The 17,385-nt window shown below is 34.3% G+C and overlaps 3 protein-coding genes across 4 annotated transcripts; 2 read left to right on the forward strand and 1 right to left on the reverse strand.

The window, feature by feature from the left end:
- Positions 1-1,391: 1,391 nt before the first annotated feature.
- On the forward strand, positions 1,392-2,545 carry LOC18052657 (syntaxin-124). Its single transcript, XM_006449165.2, has one exon. It carries the CDS (start codon positions 1,607-1,609, stop codon positions 2,522-2,524), a length of 918 nt encoding a protein of 305 aa, XP_006449228.1. The 5' UTR covers positions 1,392-1,606; the 3' UTR covers positions 2,525-2,545.
- Positions 2,546-4,787: 2,242 nt separating this feature from the next.
- Positions 4,788-6,377, reverse strand: LOC18052658 (vacuolar protein sorting-associated protein 28 homolog 2). Of its 2 annotated transcripts, none has more exons than XM_006449167.2 (2): positions 6,175-6,377; positions 4,788-5,732 (listed from the first exon to the last, which is right to left on the reverse strand). In XM_006449167.2, the coding sequence occupies exon 2, from the start codon at positions 5,577-5,579 to the stop codon at positions 4,950-4,952; it is 630 nt and encodes a 209-aa protein (XP_006449230.1). In that variant the 5' UTR covers positions 5,580-5,732; positions 6,175-6,377; the 3' UTR covers positions 4,788-4,949. The 2 variants fall into 2 exon arrangements, with proteins under 2 accessions (XP_006449230.1, XP_024047591.1); XM_024191823.1 differs by lacking the exon at positions 6,175-6,377 and adding an exon at positions 6,090-6,163.
- Positions 6,378-10,248: 3,871 nt separating this feature from the next.
- LOC18052659 (pre-mRNA-splicing factor SYF1) lies at positions 10,249-16,614 on the forward strand. Its single transcript, XM_006449169.2, has 5 exons — positions 10,249-12,263; positions 12,826-13,010; positions 13,107-13,277; positions 14,823-15,275; positions 15,983-16,614. The coding sequence occupies exons 1-5, from the start codon at positions 10,772-10,774 to the stop codon at positions 16,430-16,432; spliced, it is 2,751 nt and encodes a 916-aa protein (XP_006449232.1). The 5' UTR covers positions 10,249-10,771; the 3' UTR covers positions 16,433-16,614.
- The last annotated feature ends 771 nt before the right edge of the window (positions 16,615-17,385 follow it).

Consider the following 17,385-nt stretch of genomic DNA (forward strand, 5'->3'; position numbering starts at 1 on the left):
ATTCTTAAAATTAAATTTTAAAAAGCTTCCCTGCTTTTAAAAATATATTGTGCTATGGATGATTTTACCAAAATGGATTTCTAAAAAATTTTCAAAACACCAAAATTAGTTTTTAGTTGTTGTGAAATCACTTTTAAACCTCCGACAAGCAATCTCAAATGGGCCTTTAATATAATTCCATAAACATTTTCATAGATATTATAAGAAATCAAAATTACCCTCATTAATTAGAAACTAAAATCATCAACTTTAAAAAGATTATTATTATTATCAATTATATTGAAATAATAAAAAATATTTATTTTAGTAATCAATTATCATATATACAAATTTAAAAATATTTTATATGCATGTTTGTAAATATGCAAATAAATTTTGTTCACTATTATGCTCAATTTAATTATTTATATTCTGACAACAATTTAACAGTAAGATCTACCACATATATACAATGCACTTTTAAAAATACTTTTAAAATCTACAATACTTTTAAAAATAATTTTTACCAAATGTTTAACTGATTATCTTCACGATTGATTATTTTTATAATACAACAAACAATAATTATTTTTTAAAAATATAATATTACCAAACTTGTCCTAATTATTATAGAAATACTACGCTTACGAATGTGAACTTTATTATTGTACATAATTAACACAATAAAAATGATATAAAAATCATAATTATCTAGCATGTGACATTCATTGCATATTGCCGCACTATTTGTGGGATACAAATTGCATCACAATTTTGTGAGCTGAACATTGCATATTAGGGTACAATAATTATCAAAAAGATAATAGGGTATCTGCCTATTTTCGATATCAAAACTTCATAAGTGAAGTAGAATGGTAAAATAATCTCTTTTAGAGAAATGCTGGGTTTATTTATTATAGAAGCAGCATCCAGGAACAACTTCAAGTGTTATGAGGATGCATTTAGAAGTGAGGTATTGTAACATTTAAGCTGCAGCTGTTGTGCCTAACTACCACACATCACTCGCAAACGCACTCTCAAGGATGGATAATAGAGCAGAACTTGCTAGAAAAACAGTTAAGTGCGTCGAGCCCTTGACGAAGTAAAAAAGTAAAAAAAAAAAAAAACATTTGTCTGTTACATGTCTGTCTGTTGAGAATGTGTGTTTGTTCTAGAAATGGCTAGTATTTCTCTACGGTCAGCTAGCTTCTGTGGTTTGGAGGAAAGAAAAAGAAACGACTGAGTCAACCAAACAATCGAATAAAGGCCAGTTATGACAAATGGTATTTTAGATAAGAGCTTAGTTGGTCCTGATTCCCAAATAAGCCTAAGCCTCACATACATTCCAATCCAATCATGCACACTAAAAATAAGGGAACGTGGCCCTTACGTCCATTTGTTGGTGACACTTTTGCTTTTGTCACCTCCCCTCTCTTCCTCCCATCCTCATTACGTACTACTGGTTCCATTCATGTTGATTTTGAATGCATGAAGCATTAATTAAGCTCTTAGTTTGCATGCACGGTTTTTGACAACAGTTTTCACTTGGACTTCACTAATCTAAAAGACAAGAGCCGACCCCGGCCGGCTTCCATTAATATTAATTTGCTTTTGAAAGTCATTCAAGATGAATGATCTGTTCTCAAATTCGTTCAAAAAGTACACCGATCTGAAGACGCAGGCATATCAAGATGATATGGAGGCAGGGAGAGAGCGTGACAATCTCGATAAATTTTTTGAAGATGTTGAGAATGTGAAGGCAGAGATGAAAACTGTTGAGAAACTTTACAAGAGATTACAAGAAGCCAATGAGGAAAGCAAAATTGTTCATAATGCCAGGACAATGAAAGAGCTCCGTGCTCGAATGGACGCTGACGTTCAGCAAGTCTTGAAGCGTGTCAAGATCATTAAAGGAAAGCTTGAAGCCTTGGAACGGTCCAATGCAGCCAGCCGCAACATCCCTGGGTGCGGTCCCGGTTCATCATCTGATCGAACCAGGACCTCTGTTGTTAGCGGGTTGGGGAAAAAACTGAAGGATTTGATGGATGATTTCCAGAATTTTAGAAACAAAATGCAATATGAGTATAAGGAAACAGTGGAACGGAGATATTTTACAGTTACAGGACAGAAAGCGGACGAAGAAACGATTGAGAATTTGATTGCTAGCGGTGAAAGTGAAAGTTTCTTGCAAAAGGCCATTCAGGAACAGGGGAGAGGTCAAATTCTTGATACCATATCAGAAATTCAAGAGAGACATGATGCTATAAAAGAGATAGAGAAGAATTTGCTGGAGCTTCATCAGGTGTTCCTGGATATGGCTGCTCTTGTGGAAGCACAAGGCCACCAGCTTAATGACATTGAAAGTCATGTTGCACATGCAAATTCATTTGTTCGAAGGGGGACTGAGCAGCTTCAAGAGGCCAGGGAATTACAGAAAGGCTCGAGAAAATGGACATGCTATGCTATCATTGCGGTTATTATCCTCATTATTGTTATCCTGTTGCCATTCTTTCCACATATTATGATGATCATCAGGGAGCATTAGGAGTAGTAGTAATAATAATAATAATAATGGGGATAATTCTTTATTCAGAACTTGCAAAACAAGGATTCTGATGATTTCCATTCGAACAAACATTTTAATCCAAGTAATATGGAGAAGTTATGTTTCCTTTCTGAAGGAAGCATGCATCTCCAATGGGAGTATGGGAAGTTCCTGCACATTTTTGTAATTTCTTGTTTGCGCCAGAAAAGAGGGATCCAAGTCCAAGCGGCGTGGCATCATGTAAATGCTCCATTGAAAAAGAATAGGAATTAAAAAGGGAAAAGCCGCTTTTTGGTTGGATCAAACAACAGCTCCATGGAACAGAGAAGAAATCAAGGCAATGAACATTAATGTAAAATTAGCTTGAAACCCATTTGATGAATGCGTTTCTGCATTTCAACCTATCTTTTACCCTCCTTTTAGCATTGTTCTTTTGAATCATATCGTGTGAATTTGAGTTTCTGGAATTCACACGAAATGCAGAAACGCATTGTTGGCTTTGCACAAATCTGGAATTCTTCTTTTTGAATCATATCGTGTGAATTTGAGTTTCTTGTCACAACAATCTTCTGATTTTGTATTCTCATGTTCCGCGCTCAACATTAAGTACAAGCAAAATACTGGAGGATGAACTTAATGTGGTTCACATTACAACAGTGCAAGTGATATTGAGTATATATGTAAGTATCTAACCTCAACCATAGACAATTATTCTCCAAATTTCAATGATACTACTTTTGCAAGCACAGTCCAAACTGAGAAATTAACCAGTCGCACATATGCTTTCCAGAGGATTCTTGAAGAACAATTCTCATTTCCTTAATGAAGGCAGATGATCCACCCGCACCATATTGATCATCTACAAACTATTCTTCTAATGTGGGTTAAGATAATTTTACTATTTGAAATGAGTGTTTTTTATACCAATTAAAAGTTGATATAGCTAATATAAAATTGTCTTCCAGAGGTATACCAAAAAGGAAAAGCAATATGTGTGTCAATTTATAATTCTAAGATATCAAGTGTTTTAATTCAAAAAAGAATAGGCAAAAATTCAAGTAGTAGAAAAATTTGAAAATGCTGCACTAAGCATTTCCAGTTCTACTAGAGTGCAGCCTGGCACCCACAGTGTCACAACACATAAATTCCCTATTTACTTCTTATCCACCAAAACCACACATATCATAGTCTGGGGGTGGTGGCGAGGCTTCAGGTGAGTCCAGTTGATTGAGAGATTAAAAGAAATAAGAAGAAATAAAAAGTAATAAAAGTAAGGTATTAACCAAGAGCGTACAATTACAATACAATCTCGGAAAGCAATCCTAACAAGGCAAAATGACACCATTAGAAGAAGTTTTATAACACCCTCTTACCTAGTTTTCTTGTATCCAAGATCCCAGGAACAAAATGAAAAATGAAAAGAAACACAAAAATAGAGTGAGTTCCGTTTTTGAAAGACACTATATCTTTTTCTAACACTTAAATCTCAATTCCTTGAACTAAATCACTGAACTCAAATTAATATTTAGCTTCACAAATTGAAGCCATATGCCCCACATGTCCATCAACACATAGATGCTGATATCTAATCAGCCTCTTTAGAAATCAGTGAATATTTTGCAAATGATAGCTTTGACAAGGTCAAATTTCTTTTAGGAATTAAGCTTATTTTGGGGAGGAAAATCTCCTGGATAGATTTCACAGGTTTCAAGACCATCAGCAATCAACTGAACTATAAAAAAAAAAAAAAAGTAAATAACGACTTGCAGTTGTGATTCATGCCTTTGTACAGATTTTTCACAATGCTCAAAAAAAATTGATGACAGTGTCAGTATTAGATGAAATAACAGTAAAAAGTATTCATCCATGTTAATAATAAACCATACAAAAGACTTGTTTGGAATTGAGGTTGGACAACTGTAATTTAAAAACTATATCACTAAAATGTTTGATAAACACTAACTATGTAATTTAAAAGCTATATCACTAAAATGTTTGATAAACACTAACTGGTGTAGCTTGGAAGCTAAGTTGATATGATTTTACACTTTTATAATAAAAAATGTATTATATCTTTACTAAATTTGTTAAAATTATTATTTAAAAATTGTATTTACTACATAATATTAACATTTATTTCATGGTTATAACTTTTTTTCCACAACAACTGCAGCTTGAAAGTTAGAGCAACTCGATCCCAAACAGGGCCATAATAATCTCTTTCGAGATCAGCACAAACAATCAATTTTTCAGTACAATAATGCAGTCATACCCCCAAATTTATAAGCAATTACAAAATTAATAAGAATCCTTGCAAGTTATCACTCATCAATGAGGTTCAAACAACAAACTATCTTATATATGAAATCAACAAAACAAAACAACTATGCTTGATAATCTTTACAAGCTTACCTAGATCATCAATTTAAGTACCAGCATTAGGAAGAGCTGCCATGAATGAGTTGTATGAGGATTCAAGGTCAAAGTGAAGTTGCCGGGACTGCTGCTCGGTCAACTCATCTGCAGCACCCATCTTTGACAACCTTGAAATCCAGTCCTTCATTTTTGTTTTCCCCTCAAAATCCGGTGGCAGAATAGTCAGCTTATTGAGTGAACCCAGCAAATCTGATAACAGAGGATGCACCTGATCAACTGCCACCATATTCAATTTTAAAGAGTCCATGGCAGTAATAAAGTTCTGGACACACTCTGCCACAATGGCAGCAGAGGTGGTGGTTGAGGCAACTGCAGCCGCTCTATGCTCCACCGTAGCAGGCACCCCAGAGGTGACCAAGCGATTCAGAGCAGCCGGACAGTCCATTTTATATGTATCAGCAAACCGTTCAATGCTCGGAACAATATCTTTCAAGGTCGAAGATAAGGTTTTAAAATGGGCAATGAGCTTTTGACATTCTGTTTCATACTCAGAGGAACTAATAATATCACGAACATATGCTTTTTCAAGCTTTTCTGTGGCTTTTATTATAGCATAAAGCTCAGCAAAGTTTTCATACATTTCTCTCTCGCGCTTGTCGTTCCATAGCTTGACCTCCATTGGGGTATTTAGATGTATTAATCTATTTATAAGTATATACTGTTTGAGGGGTTGGATAAATTTTGGTTTTTTTAATTTTTTTTCCTTTTTTAAGCAATAGTGGAGGATTGGAGAAGAGAACGGGACACGCGCAAAGAGAACTAATCTTCTTCACTGCAAGAAAAAATGCAACAGAATAAAGGCAAGAAAATGAGATAAAATCAATCAAATCCCCTTAATCTTCTCAATATACAAAATTATACGGAGTATTCTAGGATAACAAATGCATAAATTCAATTAAACACAATAAAAGTAATTCTTAGATTACAGCCAGAAATTAAAATGCAAATATATTACGATAGATAATAAGCAAAGACAAAAACGTAGCAGATGCTTCTGTTAAATTGCGGTACATGAAAAGATAAAATGACGAGACTAGCAAAGAAACAGGTCATAAAAATACATAAAACTAAAAGTAAAGTAACCCAGAATTACAAATCAAAATATCAAATGCAGCGACTAATCTTTCACCTCAGATCATGGCTAAATCGATGAAAAGAAAAGGCCCCAGAGAGGAAAGGAGAGAAGAAAGACTTGAAAGAAAGAAAAGACTTACGAGAGTAGTTGAAACGCGGCTTTGATTGTCGTGAACCTTTCTGTTTTGCAGGGGGGAGAGAGAGGGATACAGAGAGAGATGATATGATGAAGGGAACAGAGGGTTGCGTGTGGGCTCGATTTGATTATTATTGCTTACGGCATCTACGTGTAGCAGTTGGGATGATCAGTCATTCTGTAAGAAAATCTGTTCTGTTTTTTTCGCTGGGTGAGGGTGCATCGTACTTCATGGTTTTGTTCGATGATTGGAATTAATTTGGTTGCGGACTTTTGATCATTGGGCTCATTTGAGGCCTATGGAGGGAGTAAATGGGCTTAAGAGATTGTCGTTAGCGCTACATCTCACTTATTTCCGCTGATAACACCCCACATTAATGGGCTAAATAAGTCCATTTGTTCCATTACATGGAAAGTTCAAACAAAAACAGGTCGGTTTGATTCCCTAACTGCGCCCCACGGGCTGCCGTGTTACTCGGCCCTTTATTGTAGTTGCCAGGTGTACCGCACCCTCGTTGTACCGGTAAGGAGAAAACCAGCCGTCGATGTCTTTTGTTCTAAATTATTTTTTTTCTCTCTTGATATAAGATTGATCATTTTTAAATAAACTTGATGTTTCGAAATTTACCATAATCCTAGCAGCATAATTCGCCTTGTCTCCTAATAATATAACCGGGTAGTTTTCATACAATTTTTTTAATTAGCTACTCAAATTTAAATTTTAAAAATAGTAAGAAATTAAAAAATAAATTTATACTTTATCAATCCTCCAATACATATTTTCGTTAATATCGTACATGTTTGACCTAAATTATATGCATTTCGCTAATGAACCTTTATTTGGTAGTGTATAAATCATTCATTACTCGACAAAAGTTCATTTTATATCCTAACTACTTCTTTCTTTTCTTTTTCCTCTTCTTCATGTCAATGAGTGGGGCCTCACAATCACTAGGCAATATGTTTTTTTTTTGTATGCTTTTCTTCGTTTATGGCTCGATATTCTGGTGTCTTAGGCATAGAGGAACCACACCAATCCATCTCGAACTAACTTTTTTTTAGGAAAATTATTATTGCATCACTTTTATTTTGCCTTATGTTTATCCAACCACTACAAAATTTTAACATGTACTTTGCACCACCTTTCTTTTCACGTTTGTATCAACTAGTCACTTTTGCATTAAAGTAATGATATAGCCACAAACTCTTGTATAAATTTATTTTGTACAAACTGACGTGGCATGATAAAATGAGTTAAATTAAATATCACTTGACCTACTTAATTTATTTATATTATTTTATATTTTTATTCAACCAATGAATTAATAACATATTAGTTTGTACAAGATAAGTTTATACAAGAGTTTGTGGCTGTATTGTCACTCTTTACATTAACACTATTAAATAATTTTAATAAAATAACAATTTTACCCCCAAATAAATTGAAAGACTATTTTATCTTATAAAAACTTTTAAAATTAAAAATTATAATCATAAAAATATCCCTAAATTTAATAAAAAATAAATTCCAAATAGAGGTGCTCAACTGATTTTTACTAAATTTAGATTTTACAAAATTTTAATAATTATTTTTATTAAAAAATATAATTTCACAAAATTTTAATAAAAATAAATGAATTTATTTATTGAAAATTTATAATTTTGTAAAATTTTATTAAAATAACTTAATTTATTTATTAAAAATTTATAATTTTGTAAAATTTTATTAAAATAACTTAATTTATTTCTTAAAAGAATAAATCCTAAAATTTTAATAATTTAGGGGATTTTTATTAAATCCCAAAATTTTGCAGTTATTTTTATTATTATAATTTTATATTAAAATAATTTGTATTAAAAATAAAAATTATAATTTTGGGATTTATTTTTATTAAATTTAGGGATATTTTTATCATTATATATATATTTTTTAAAGTTTTTATAAAATAAAATAGGCTTTTAATTTATTTGGCGATAAAATTATCATTTTATTAAAATTATTTAATAGTGTTAATGCAAAAATGGCTAATTGATATAAATGTGAAAAGAAAGGTGGTGCAAAGTACATGTTAAAATTTTGTAGTAGTTGGATGAATATAAGGCAAAATAAAAGTGGTGCAATGATAATTTCCCTTTTTTTTTTTTATTTGGTAGTATATGTGAAACGTGCAGAAACAAAACATGAGAAGCTTAATAAGTCTTTAAGTAGCTAATATAATGTCAGCTAATGATGTCGCAAGTCAATTATCCGCCTCAATTTAATGTATAAATGAATCAGTAGTTACTTGTTACATGTAGATGTTTCCATAAATTTATACAGCTATTACAAATACAAAGTGCAACCATTTTCTTAAGCGAGTGTGATATTAATAACAAATTAGTTTCCAGATTGTTCTTTTAACTTTCTCTCGTATTTCCTATTACTTGCCTTGTTACCAAACACTATATACACTTTTGTAAAATGATATAAGAGTTGATGGTTAACTCAAATAAAAAATCACACTTATATGACTTTGTGGCTCCTGTGAAATTAGATTAAAATAACTCTATGGTGTGGATAAGTCGAGTTCTTGCTTCAGTCAAAGGTAATAGGCTGGAAGGTTTCATCACTAGTATTAATTAGCATCTAGATCAATACTTTTTTTTTACTATCTAGGTAATAGGTTGGAATGTTTGGATAGTATCTTAGCTAATTTACTATCCAAACATGATAAGAAAACATGCAGTCCAATTCTACCTTTAGTGGAAGCTTCTTGTTACCTCACCGATGATTCAAGAATAGTCATTTATAATGTTTTACAATACAAAAGAATCATTGGAGCTTTACAATATGTGACTTTAACAAGGCTAGAAATTACCTTTTCAGTGAACAAATTAAGTCAACTCTTGTTAGCTCCATCTGATGAACTTTGGCAAGCCTGTAAGAGGTTACTAAGGTCTATCAAAGAGACAATTCATTATGGTATTTAATTTTACTATTATGGCAATATGCGAGATAATTGTTTCAATAATTTTGATTGGGCATGTTATAAAGATGATAGGAAATCAGTAGTTGGATATGTATAATATCTTAGCCCAATTTTAGTCTATTAGTTTTCAAAAAAACAACATATTGTCTCAAGATCAAGCACATAATCAAAATATAGAGCATTGGCCTTACCTACAACTGAAGTATTGTTAATTCGAGCCTTACTATCAAATTTGAAGATTCATACTCGCTGTACCAGTCATGTGGTGGGACAACCAAAGAGTTATTGCTTTGGCAGCCAATCCAGCGTATTATGCTAAAACCAAAATACACTGACCTTGATATACACATCTTCGAAAGAACGTGCAAAATAATCAAACGGCAGTATATTTTGTTCCCTACGAAGACAAAATTGCTGACGTGCTTACTAAAGGTTCGACCGATGCCCAATTTCATTCTCTTAGAAACAAGTTAAATGTTCTTCCTAGACTATATAGCTTGCGGGTGGATGTTAACAGAGCATGCAAAAGCAGAACATGAGAAGCTTAATGAGTCTTCGAATAGCTAATACAGTCCCAGCCAATGAGGTGGTGCAAGGCCGTTATCCACTTCGGCTTAGTGTATAAAAAAATCAATAGTTACTTGCTGTGTGTGGATATATCGAGTAGTTTAGTTTTTTTTTTTTTTTAAAGAACTAATGAGCTGCTATAAATGCAAATGTGCAATAATTTTCTTAATGAATGTGATATTAATAACAAATCAATTTATTTTAAATAACAAAACTTTCTTTCATATATTTTTATTACTTGTTTTGTTTTCAAACATCTACACACACTCTTCTAAAATAAATCCACCAAATTTATTTTAAAATCATGCAATTTTTCTTTTTCTTCAAGATGCACTGTAGCAACACAAAAAAGTTTTTAACAAAACGTCATTTTATAGTGTCAAAAATTATTATCGGTTTCAAGTTTCAACGTATATTGTCTGAAATTATTAAGTACTGAGTTTTCAGTGGACCGACCGTTATTAAGAATCAAAATCACTAGACATGGATCCGCATCCGGAATGTGCGGATCCGGATCGGATCCGGAATGTGCCAATTCCGTCCGAATTTTACGTCCCACATCTTTTTAAAAAATTGAGATGCGGGTTAGGATCAGGATTTGCTTAAAAAAAGAAAAAGAAAATGGAAAATCGAAATCAAACGAAAGCGTAGCAGAGCAGATACCAAACCCCAAAACCAAAATTACCAAAACACAAAACCCTAACCATAAAAAACGCTGCCACAGTTTGCTCCACAGCAAATCCCACCGGCGCAACATCGTTTCCGGACGTTTTATTGAAGTGGCTACATCGCCACCGTTCCTGCTGCTGCGTGAATCGACCCCTACTGCTGCTTGCTTGCACGCCGCCGGTCATTGCCGCTGCTCGCTCCATACGGCACCCTTTATTGAATCAAGTTTCTTGGAACTGGAAATTGCAGCCTTTAGTGTATAAAAATTATACTTTGTTGGTAAGCAGTCTGCAAGCCTTGTTTCAGTGTCTTAAAATTTGGATTAAAATTTGGGATTCACTCCAGTATCTAGTTTTCTAGAAGTCGGGCAACTATTCATTCTGTTCGCTTATACTAATGGCTATATCAAAAGAATTATACCCTTCAGAAGACGACCTCTTATATGAAGAAGAGCTTTTGCGAAACCCTTTTAGTCTTAAGCTCTGGTGGCGCTATTTGGTAGCGAAACGTGAAGCTCCTTTTAAGAAGCGTTTCGTGATTTATGAGCGAGCTCTAAAAGCATTGCCGGGAAGCTACAAGCTGTGGCATGCATACTTAATTGAGCGCTTGAGCATAGTAAAGAACTTACCCATCACTCACCCGGAGTATGAAACCCTTAATAATACTTTTGAAAGGGCTCTTGTGACTATGCACAAGATGCCCAGGATTTGGATTATGTATCTGGAGACATTAACTAGTCAAAAGTTTATTACTAAGACACGCAGAACTTTTGATAGGGCGCTTTGTGCATTGCCTGTGACACAGCATGATAGGATTTGGGAGATCTATTTGAGGTTTGTGGAGCAAGAGGGAATTCCAATAGAGACTTCACTTAGGGTTTACAGAAGGTACTTGAAGTATGATCCAAGCCATATTGAGGATTTTATTGAGTTTTTGGTGAAGTCAAAGCTTTGGCAAGAAGCGGCAGAGAGGTTAGCTTCAGTTTTGAATGATGATCAGTTTTATTCAATAAAGGGGAAGACTAAACACAGGTTGTGGTTAGAGTTGTGTGATTTATTAACCACACATGCGACTGAGATTTCGGGGCTTAATGTGGATGCCATAATTAGGGGTGGGATTAGGAAGTTCACGGATGAGGTGGGGAGGCTGTGGACTTCATTGGCTGATTATTATATTAGGAGAGAGTTGTTTGAGAAGGCGAGGGATATCTTTGAGGAAGGGATGATGACAGTGGTTACTGTGAGGGACTTTAGTGTGATTTTTGATTCATACTCACAGTTTGAGGAGATTATGGTTAGTGCTAAGATGGCGAAACCAGATTTGAGCGTTGAGGAGGAAGAAGATGATGAGGAGCATGGTTCAGCAGAAGATGAAGATATTCGATTGGATGTGAATTTATCAATGGCTGAGTTTGAGAAGGTTCTTAATGGATTTTGGTTGCATGATGTCAAGGATGTGGATTTGAGGTTGGCCCGATTGGAGCATCTGATGAATAGAAGACCAGAACTAGCTAATAGTGTTCTCTTGAGGCAAAATCCGCATAATGTGGAACAGTGGCATCGAAGGGTCAAGATATTTGAGGGTAACCCAACTAAGCAGATTTTGACATATACAGAGGCAGTGCGGACTGTTGATCCCATGAAAGCAGTGGGGAAGCCCCACACTCTATGGGTTGCTTTTGCTAAGTTGTATGAGACTTACAAGGATATTGCCAATGCAAGAGTTATTTTTGACAAAGCTGTGCAAGTTAATTATAAAACTGTGGACCACCTGGCCAGCATTTGGTGTGAGTGGGCAGAAATGGAGTTAAGGCATAAAAATTTCAAAGGAGCATTGGAGCTGATGAGGCGTGCCACAGCAGAGCCATCAGTTGAGGTCAGACGAAGAGGTAACCCTTACTTATCCTCATCTGTTGTTTATTTGCTTGAACTACTTGCCATCATCTCCTCTTTGTGCTCTCTAATTCTGTCAATTGAATGTATTTGTGCTTAAATGTTATCAAATGTGTCATTACATGCTTTCCATGTTTAAAGCAGAGGTTATAAAGTGTAGTATAAACTGATGGGTTTCAAAATGCATGAAACCTCATATAACCAATTAGCACTTTGTATGTTACCATATATACTTTGAGGCTGGGTATTGTGGATTCTATACCATTAATAGCATCTTCAATTTTTGTATACTATGTTACCATTTCAGAAATACAAACACAGTGATTCTGCTGTGTTTTACATGGCATTTGAAATTGCTTATCAACGGTTGTCTGGAAAACACAATTTGATTTGTAACCTTAGAACTTGATATTTATTATGTTATTGATCATTTGGTGTTTCAGAATCTAGAATTGACTCTTTTTTTTTTTTGGGTTCTCTTGCAGCATTAAGTTTCAACAGAAAAAAGGTTGAATCATTACTAACCTTTGAGCCATTTACTTACGTTTTCATATGCAGTGGCTGCTGATGGAAATGAACCTGTTCAGATGAAGCTGCATAAATCCTTGAGGCTTTGGACCTTTTATGTTGACTTGGAGGAGAGCCTGGGTAACTTGGAGTCAACACGTGCTGTTTATGAGCGCATACTAGATTTAAGGATTGCCACGCCTCAGATTATCATCAACTATGCACTGCTTCTGGAAGTATGGACATTGCTTCATGTATTCCTTCTATCATGTTCCTTTTACCTTTAGTGGACTTTGTATGTTCACATGTTTTTACTGTTTCATGTTGTACAGGAGCATAAATACTTTGAAGATGCATTCAGAGTATACGAAAGAGGTGTCAAGATTTTTAAGTACCCTCATGTTAAAGATATATGGGTCACATACCTCTCAAAGTTCGTTAAGAGATATGGGAAGACAAAACTTGAACGGGCAAGAGAGTTGTTTGAAAATGCCGTTGAAACGGTATGCACTTCCTTAGCCTTCTTATCTATGCTTATAGTTACTTGCATGTCCTGTATTTCTGTTTGGCAATTGAGTGCTTATGAGTTTGGTTAATGGAGTTTGCAAGCTTTAGCCTATTGAGTTTTGTTTGTGTGTTTCGTTCATATTTTTTAATTGCTTGTGGAAATTCTTAATTGTATAATTTCTTTGCTTTGGCCGAGGCTCCTTGAACCCCGAAAAATGATCTTTAAACCCACTTTTCAGTATAAAATATTTTCCTGAAATATCCACATGAAAATTTACCATTAAGGACAAATTGTTACTAACTAAATAAAACATTTCACCCTCTACACCCATCTAATATTCTTATCTTGAAACCCTAAATTTTTGATTCAGTATCACCTATAGTGGATATTAAAGCGTGGATATTAATTCAGTATCAAACATAATGTGGATTAATAGTTGTTTTTTTCTATTACAAAATTAGTATTTATTACGATTGCTTGGGGTTGGTACTAAAATGCTTCTACATGTGAGCCTTTGGCATAGCTAAAAAATTGTCATACTTTTGATTGGATTGGAATTCAATGAATCATAAACAGATTTTTTAAGACCATTGTGCCATTTTAATTTAATTGCAGTTCCTTAAATGTTGTCCAAATGTGCTATTAATTTTGCATATTTCTTACCAATAAATTAAATATCTGAAATTTGATTAACTGGAGAAGTTTTTGGGTTTATGTTAAATTGCAAAGTGTCCCATGCCTTGAATGTTCCTAACTGGGGTAGTTCCGCACTTTGGGTACAGTGTGGGTAGCTCTGATGACTGAGAAAGAAAGGAAGTAGATAAAAATAAAATAAAACAAATTAAAGACCTTGGGAAGCTTTTGTGTAATGTGCACAGGAAAAAAAGAAAGAAGACATATTAATTCCAGAAAATTTTTCAATTGTGGAATTTCATATCTAGAGTTAAGTGATTTGCTCTTAGCCTATTTTACATATTAAATAATTTGAGTTGTAGATCTGTTAATTAGTTAACGGGCTTATTTAGTAGTATAATAGTTAGGATGAAATTGAGTGAGGATATTTTTTGGCATATAATTGGGTGTATAGAGTAAATTTTTAATTTCCAATTTTTTTATGGGTTATTTAGTAAATGGGTATGAAGAGAAATTCTGTGGGCTCAAGCATTTTACATCTTAATGAATTTTAATTTCATTGAGATTTGCATGAAAGTTGCATGATTGTGCCAATCTCATGTGAAAGTTCATAGGGAGATTTCCAATTTACTCTTGCCTTTTGCTGTACCATGAGAAATCTTGTACCAATTATTGGAACATCCGTTCAGAAAGTCAAGGGGGCAACTAGGGGTAGTAGGGAGGTCTGCCTAGAAAGACATTACCTTAGATTTATTTAATCATATGCTTTCTTGAGGGATATTTATCTCTTACCACAATTATGATATAGAATTGATTATTTCATGCATGTATACTGTGCACTATTATTGGTTGTTATTTGGATTGAATGATTCTGACCTTATCATGTTTCTTTTCTTATGTTTGTCAGGCCCCTGCTGATGTAGTTAAACCTTTATACCTTCAATATGCTAAGCTAGAGGAGGATTATGGTCTAGCTAAGCGAGCTATGAAGGTCTATGATCAGGCAACTAAGGCAGTTCCAAACCATGAAAAATTGGGCATGTATGAAATATACATTGCTCGAGCAGCTGAAATTTTTGGTGTCCCGAAAACAAGGGAAATTTATGAGCAAGCAATAGAATCCGGACTTCCAGACAAGGATGTGAAGGCGATGTGCTTGAAGTATGCTGAATTAGAAAAGAGCTTGGGAGAAATTGACAGGGCCCGTGGGATATATGTATTCGCATCTCAATTTGCCGATCCAAGATCTGATACTGAATTCTGGAATAGATGGCATGAGTTTGAGGTGAACCATGGAAATGAAGACACCTTCAGAGAAATGTTGCGTATTAAGCGAAGTGTTTCAGCAAGCTATAGCCAGGTAATTTATTTTTCCTTTTTGTTGTTACTCGGGATTTTTTTGCCCGGTAAAGAGTGATTTTTGTGTTAAGAAATTGTATTTTAGTAGGGAACATGCTTTTGTGGGCTTCTTTCTCTCGAAGGACTAGAAATAAATCGTAATACTAGTGGAAAAGAATATCGCCTGTGGTCTGTGAATTGATTGCTAAAATTTTCTATAGTGTGATTTCTTGCTGCTGTCAGGCAGACTTCCATTTGGTATTGAGGTGCTGCGGCATAAAAGCCATGTGAAAAAATATTGCTCTAGTTGTGATATAAAAGTTTATTGTATTTGGTAAATATAACATTAAATAATATTTTTGACAAAACTAGTAAAGATATTTAAGTTTTTTAATTGAACAATTGTTTGATAAAATCGCTTTGGCTTGAAAGTCACAGTTGGTTTTTACCAAACACTTTACAGTTGTGGCTTTTAAGCTATTGCTCCTCAACAGCAGTACCAAACGGACCCTTAGAATTGCCATTTCAATTGGTGTAATAACTGAAAGAAGGGTTTTGGATTTAGAATGGAGTAACTATGGAACACGTAAAGGAATGTCCTGAAGTGTTATTGGATCAAGATGTTTGAAATTTCTTTTTCAGCTTCTTGTGTATTTTTCAATATTCTGATTTATATTTAGCATTTTTGAATTGATTCTAATTTTCTCCCCTTTTACCCCCCCTTTTCAGACGCATTTTATTCTTCCAGAGTATCTGATGCAGAAAGATCAAAGATTATCCATCGATGATGCAAAGGACAAATTGAAACAGGCCGGGGTGCATGAAGATGAAATGGCTGCTCTGGAAAGGCAATTAGCCCCTGCAGCCAACAATGGTAATGCCGAGGATAGCAGCAGAAAAGTGGGATTTGTGAGTGCTGGAGTGGAGTCCCAAACTGATGGAGGTATAAAAACCACAGCAAATCATGAAGACATTGAACTCCCAGATGAAAGCGATTCAGAAGAGGAAGAGAAAGTGGAAATTGCTCAAAAAGATGTTCCATCAGCAGTATATGGAGGTCTAGCCCGAAAGAGGGAAGGAAGTGAAGAGGATGGAGATAATTCTGCTGATGCTAATGGAAAAGATGGTGAGAGTCGCCTTGGTGCATTGGCAAGATTAAAGAGACTGAAACAAGCTTGATGATTATCAGACGTTACTTCAGAGAGAGATTGTCTCTGGAGGTAAAATTTTGAAGCATCATATTGTGTTCTAACTGCCTAAACTTGGTTTTCCACAAAGATGTGTTTACTGTACTCTGAATTTGTATATATTTCTATCAAATGTGCCGAGATATGATGTTTTTACCCTTTGTTATCTTAATATTTTTTCTGATGTGTTTGAGAATTAACAATGAAATAATAGTTATCATGTTTACCTAGAGCCATACCAGAAGTTTTACACCTTTCTCTCATGTCCTGTTATGTAACTATCTGCATGATTACAATCAGAACTTGTCTCGGGTGTGGAGCATTTCAATATAACGGTCTAGAGCTATTCAGATTTTTTTTTTTTTTTGATATTTCAAAGAACATCTTTTAAATATGAAGTGTGGACTATACTTGAAACTTTATAACAAAATCTCACATTATTGATTGACTGTGAGTTACAACTTGAATTCATAGTCTCCATTTATAATTTTGTACGGGACCAATCGATTTTGAATATTCTGATTTGTCCATTTGCAATTTTGTATGTGTTCAGTCCCTTTGAATATTCTGATTTGTCCATATTGATGATATCACTCCGGATAGGGCTAGGTAGTGGTAGCAATAATTTACGCGACGACCACGTCACTGTTCTGTTCGTCGGTGGAAAGCGACAAAGCTCTGCCGGGGCACTGGGGAATGAGAGGAAATCCCGCAGTACGGCCATGTTTGCTCGGGGGTTGAGGAGTGGGGGGAGGAAAAAAATTTAATTTGTTTTTCATTTCCCAATATTTGGTTAATTTATTTTTCATTTTCTAATATTTGCTTGGACCAAATTTAACGGAATTGAATTTCCATTAAAATTCAATTTCTATCAAATTGAAAAATTTGTATTCCTTATTAATGGGTAATGATTTCAAATTTCCTCATCTATTGGAATATAAAATT

Source organism: Citrus clementina, unplaced genomic scaffold (assembly GCF_000493195.1).
Source record: "Citrus clementina cultivar Clemenules unplaced genomic scaffold, Citrus_clementina_v1.0 scaffold_2, whole genome shotgun sequence".
NCBI lineage: Eukaryota > Viridiplantae > Streptophyta > Magnoliopsida > Sapindales > Rutaceae > Citrus > Citrus x clementina.

Excerpts from the sequence above, each read along its gene's own strand:
- LOC18052657 (XM_006449165.2), top strand. The coding sequence starts at position 1,607 with ATGAATGATCTGTTCTCAAATTCGTTCAAAAAGTACACCGATCTGAAG.
- LOC18052658 (XM_006449167.2), bottom strand. The coding sequence starts at position 5,579 with ATGGAGGTCAAGCTATGGAACGACAAGCGCGAGAGAGAAATGTATGAA.
- LOC18052659 (XM_006449169.2), top strand. The coding sequence starts at position 10,772 with ATGGCTATATCAAAAGAATTATACCCTTCAGAAGACGACCTCTTATAT. Across the intron at positions 13,011-13,106 it reads ACTATGCACTGCTTCTGGAA|GAGCATAAATACTTTGAAGA; the intron begins GTATGGACATTG and ends CATGTTGTACAG. Across the intron at positions 13,278-14,822 it reads TTGAAAATGCCGTTGAAACG|GCCCCTGCTGATGTAGTTAA; the intron begins GTATGCACTTCC and ends TATGTTTGTCAG.